We start from the raw sequence: 6,060 nt of genomic DNA on the forward strand, positions 1-6,060 counted from the left end.
GCTTTGTGATAGTGTAGGACCTGCATGAAGGTGGGGTACCTTGAAAATCGGTATGCAGGCTTCCGTGCATTGGCCAATCCACCAACTAAACCCCCATCATTTATTTATTTATTGATGTTGTGAGGACAAGTGAGCTTGCTATGGTGAGTGCTGAATTCTCTATTTTGTATGTATTTGGGTAGGTGGCCATGGGCTGCATGCACCCCACCCTATGAGTGGTGAGTGCAGACACTGCACCCCGCTTCTGGGGTGGCGAGTGCTGTGGTTTTCTATATTTGTTTGTATATTTTGGGGTTAATCTTTGGTTAACTCTTATTAACCATGGTCACAGGCCTTTTCATGCACCCCTGTGTAATCTTAATTGTTCTAAACCTGTGTCAGCTGCTTCTTAGTAATTTATCGGCTGTGTCAGGTGACTAGTATGCCTTTAAAAGCCACTAGATATGTGGCAGGCATACATTAAACCTAGTGGGCATATTTGCAGTTATATTATATGTGATACAGTTGCCAGGTTTTAATTCTTTAGGCTTTGTGATAGTGTAGGACCTGCATGAAGGTGGGGTACCTTGAAAATCGGTATGCAGGCTTCCGTGCATTGGCCAATCCACCAACTAAACCCCCATCATTTATTTATTTATTGATGTTGTGAGGACAAGTGAGCTTGCTATGGTGAGTGCTGAATTCTCTATTTTGTATATATATATGTATATATATATATATGTATATATATATATGTATATATATATATATATATATATATATATATATATATATATATATATATATACATACATAGAATATATATGTATGTATTGGGCAGTACGGATGGTGTAATGGTTAGCATTACTGCCTCACAGCACTGAGGTCATGGGTTCGATTCCCACCATGACCCTAACTGTGTGGAGTTGGTATATTCTCCCTGTGCTTGCGTGGATTTCCTCCGGGTACTCCGGTGTCCTCCCACAATCCAAAAATATACTGGTAGGTTAATTGGCTCCCAACAAAAAGTACCCCTAGTGTGAATGTGTCTGTGTGTACATGTGATAGGGAATATAGATTGTAAAATCCACTGCGGCAGGGACTGATGTGAATGGACAATTATTCTCTGTAAAGCGCTGCGGAATATATATAACTGGTAATAATAATAATCTGCTAAGTGTTTCATAGTCACCGTTAATTGCTATGGTGTTAGAGCCTTGGGACTTGCTAATAAACAGTAGAGACTTGGTAAATAAAGAGAATGTGAAATTTGAATTCTGTGGGACCTTCCTGCAATCAAATTCCTGGGTTTATTGGAATCTTTTATATCCACAATAATAACAAATAGGGAGAGACACCAGAAGTAATGCTATTATAGGAAAGGAATAGTAGGGAAGGGAAAAATTAAATTTTATAAATCTAACCACTATACATTTTTTTCCAACAGAACTACATCATCTGCTGATATTAAGGAGGAACCAGTCTCATGTGACGGAGAAGACCTCACACACTCTGACATGTATACACCCACATGTCCTATACAGTATACATCTACACATATTAAAGAGGAGCCTGTCTCATGTGACAGAGGAGACCTCACACACACTGACATGTATACACCCACATGTCATATACAGTATACATCTACTCATATTAAGGAGAAACTTGTCTCATATGATGGAGGAGACCTCACACACACTGACATGTATACACCCACAGGTCATACACAGTATACATCTACTCATAGTAAGGAGGGACCAGTCTCATGCGACGGAGGAGACCTCACACACACTGACAATTATACACCCACAGGTCATACACAGTATACATCTACTCATATTAAGGAGGAACCTGTCTCATGTGATGGAGGAAACCTCACACACACTGACATGTATACACCCACAGGTCATACACAGTATACATCTACTCATATTAAGGAGGAACCTGTCTCATGTGACAGAGGAGACATCACACAAACTGATGTGAATACACCCACAGGTCATACACAATATATAACTGGTTATATTGAAGAAGAATCAGGATCTACCATCAATGATAAACAAGGCATCATCAAACGTCAGAGGAAGAGGGGAAGCAGCAGCATCACAAACAAATCCTGGTCCTGCTCAGACTGTGGGAAATGTTTTATCAAAAAATCTCTTCTACTCAGTCATCAGAGAAGTCACACAGGAGAGAGACCATATTCCTGCTCCGAATGTGGGAAATGTTTTATGCATCATACAGGACTTCTTACACATCAGAGATTACACACAGGAGAGAGGCTGCATCCTTGCTCAGAGTGTGGGAAACTTTTCACCAATAACTCAAATCTTGTTGTACATCAAAGAATCCACACGGGGGAAACCCCGTACCCCTGCTCCGAGTGTGGGAAGTCTTTTAAGCAGAATTCGGATCTTCTGCAACATCAGAGAATTCACACAGGGGACAAGCCATTTCCCTGCTCTGAATGTGGGAAATGTTTTGTGCAGAATTCGGATCTTGTGCAACATCAGAGAATCCACACAGGGGAGAAACCATTTCCCTGCTCTGAGTGTGGGAAAAGTTTTATCAGCAAAACAAAGTTCAATGAGCATTGGAGGAGTCACACAGGAGAGAGACCATATTCTTGCTCTGAATGTGGGAAATGTTTTACAGCTAGCAAGGCTCTTGTTGAGCATCAAAGGAATCACACAGGAGAGCGGCCGTACTCCTGTTCTGAGTGTGGGAAATGTTACGCCAGTAATGACAGTCTCCGTAGGCATCAGAGATATCACTCACAAGAGAGATCCGTTCCTTGCACTGAGTGCGGGAAATGTTTTCCATGTAATTCAGAACTCATTAGGCACCAGAGAATCCACACAGGAGAGAGACCCTACTCCTGCTCTGAGTGTGGGAAATGTTTTACATGGAATTCAGAACTCATTAAACATCAGAGAATCCACACGGGAGAGAGGCCCTACTCCTGCTCTGAGTGTGGAAAATGTTTTGCAGCCATGTCTCATCTCATTGTACATCAGAAAGTCCATTCCGGAGTGAAGCCTTACTCCTGTTCTGAGTGTGGGAAATGTTTTAGAGCTAAGTCGTATCTTGCTGTACATCAGAAAGTCCACACCGGAGAGAAGCCATACCCCTGCTCAGTGTGCGGCAAACGGTTTGCATGGAATTCACAGCTTGGTGTGCATCAGAGAAGTCACACACAAAAAAAACATACTGCTGCTGTGAATGTGGGAAATGTTTTACCAGGAAGACCAGGCATAATACACATGGGATAAGTCCTACAGTGCAGCGAGCACACCAATGCTCGAAATGTGGCAGGTACACAATGGAGTGCACCCATATTCATCCACAGTGGTTGTGATTCAAAGGTGGACGCAGTTGCAGCCTCAGCTGTCTTTGACGCAGAAACGTCTTTATGGTAATGCTGCTGCGGATGGTCTTCTGAGATGCCCACCGGCTGCGATGCTAATACATTGCTGTGCATCAGTCGCACCACCAGAGATTGCACCAGCCTATGGAGGTGCAGAATCTCCATGTGAACACGGTCGGCTATGACCGTGCAACTGCACCTTTATTCACTGACCATGACGTGATTGCGACTGCTGTTACCTCCTAGGAATGCCCACTGAAATACATGGCTATCTCCAAATTCATTCTTCATCAGGATGCATGTCCTGTGCGACACGGATGCATGCAGAGTATATCCAACATCGGCCGACTGCGTAAATATCTGCATTGCTTACACTTAGCATGCACCTCCTGAATCAGGTCCTCAGTGTACATTATAGTGCAGACCCTGTAGTATATCAGAGAAGTCAGACATTTGAGAGACCATCAGAACTTCTCCTACATCTGAGATTCCGTGCAGGGAAATGTGAAATGTTAGTGTAGGTCAGAGCAGTCGCACAGAGGGATGGCCGTCGTCATGCGCTGACTGTGGGAAAGGTTATACATGTAATTCAGAACTTGTTAGGAATTCGCCAAGGGGTGTGGTTTACCACATGAACATTCAAGATTCCGACATTCTGGAGATGGTCACAATGTTGACATTTGAAATACTGTAATTTACAACGTCGACATGTTAACATGTCAACATTATTCATGCAGTGAGAATATCGACTGTACTATTGTTACTGTTAACCGTCAATCTAAGCATAGCTTATTATAAACATAGCCATAGGTTCCTAATATAGACCTGAAGTGATGACATTCTGAATTTCACCTAATACCCCTTTCACACCGCAGCTATAACCCGGTAAATTGCAGTTTTTAAGCCTTCCAAAACGGTTCTAGCTGTGGTGTGAAAGGGCCACTTTAAATTTACTGGTTACAGATTACTGGTATTTTAAAACGGTTAAAAAGCAGGGTCCTACACAGTTCAGACCCGTTTCATTGTGCAATGTGAAAGGCTCAGAAACGGTATTTCCAAACCACAGAAGGTGATAGGCTGTCTCCATGCGTGATGTCACCAGGCAGAAGCAGGAAATAAGCTGGAGGAAACACACGAGAGTGAAGAAGCATTTTATTATACAGAATACAGTTTAAAATGGCAAATTGGAGTGATGAGGAGGTTAGGGAGCTGCTTAGGATGAGAGGGGATGAATAAATTGCTAAACAAATCACTGGGACAGTGAAGGATGCAGTAATCTACAAAAACATGGTAAAGATGCTTGAAGCTGCTGGGTTCCATCGTACGACTAGCCAAATTATTAATTAATAATTATTAATAATGTGTGGGCCAGAAAATTCCATTTAAAATGACAACCACTGTTTTCTATGGGAGAAACGGGTTCAGTGTGAAAGGTACCAAAACGGTAATGAAACAGTAATATACCAGTTACAACATGCGATGTGAAGGGGGTTTAACTGCTCAGACCCGTTTTAAGAACCGTTTAAAGAACTGTTTCAAAAGCAGGGTTTGCGATGTGAAAGCAGCATTAGTAACTACATTCCCAGGCAAGTCATACAGGAGAGAGACCCTATTTCTGAATGGGGGAAATGTGTTATGGGATCTGGTCTCTAAGTCGACAATGTCCAGGTCGACAGTAAGTAGGTCGACATGGTTTCCAGGTCGACAGGGACTCTAGGTCGACATGCCAAAAGGTCGACATGAGTTCACATTTTTTTTCTTTTTTTACTTTTTCATACTTTACGATCCACGTGGACTACAATTGGGAACAGTAACCTGTGCGGAGCGCAGCGAGGCACCCTGCCCGAAGCTCGCGAGCCATGCGAGGGGACACGGTGCACTAATTGGGGTTCCTGGTCACTCTACGAAGAAAACGACACAGTTTAAAAACAAAACTCATGTCGACCTAGAGTCCCTGACGACTTAGAAACCATGTCGACCAATAGTGGTTGACCTAGACACTGTCAACATAAGCCTAGTCTATCTAACATACCACACCCATGTTTTATATGTAATTAAGTTAATATATATTAGAAATCACAAATAAAATCTTAAGTTGCCTTCAAAATATAGCAACTAAAATGTTGTAAAAGTTCTGATTGGGGTCCAGCTGGGCAGATTAGGCCCCCTGTGTTTTGCTAAGGATATTATACTTATATAAATATCACACAAGGGGGTAATTTTACTAAGATGGGAGTTCTTTTTAAGATGGGATGTTGCCCATAGCAACCAATCAGATTCTAGTTCTCATTTATCTAGCACCTTCTAGAACATAATACTTGGAATCTGATTGGTTGCTATAGGCAACATCACATCTTAAATAGAACTTCCATCTTAGTAAATTTACCCCAAGGTTTTTTTTTTTATATCATTTATTGAAAGGTTCCAACATAATAGCAGTAGCACATTCAATTGAAGCAGACATACAGATGTATCTTCTTAAATCATTGCCCGTGATGCGTATTGGCATTACGTTCTGTAGTGGGAGCTACACAGAAAGGAAAAAGCATCTATGCAGCAGCAGGAAGTGGGGGGAGCGATGCTCCCGCTGACCTAAAGAGGGAGGGTTAATCAGTGGGGGTTAGCATGGGTAGCAGGAGCCGTAGTTTACCGTACTAGGTCTCGTCGGCGAAATCTAGCAGGAGAATGGAAAGCTGTTGGCTGCGGGAGGTGGA

At 42.4% G+C, this 6,060-nt stretch overlaps 1 protein-coding gene across 1 annotated transcript in view; it reads left to right on the forward strand.

Annotated features, from left to right (window-relative positions):
- LOC135057181 (zinc finger protein 850-like) overlaps nucleotides 1-5,641 on the forward strand; it is a 129,310-nt gene extending 123,669 nt beyond the window's left edge. The window contains exon 8 of the mRNA XM_063963079.1: nucleotides 1,427-5,641. Coding sequence (XP_063819149.1) covers nucleotides 1,427-3,251 — 1,825 coding nt within the window. The 3' untranslated portion in view covers nucleotides 3,252-5,641. The remainder of the gene's footprint in view (nucleotides 1-1,426) is intronic.
- The last annotated feature ends 419 nt before the right edge of the window (nucleotides 5,642-6,060 follow it).

This window comes from Pseudophryne corroboree, chromosome 3 (genome assembly GCF_028390025.1).
Source record: "Pseudophryne corroboree isolate aPseCor3 chromosome 3, aPseCor3.hap2, whole genome shotgun sequence".
Classification (NCBI taxonomy): domain Eukaryota; kingdom Metazoa; phylum Chordata; class Amphibia; order Anura; family Myobatrachidae; genus Pseudophryne; species Pseudophryne corroboree.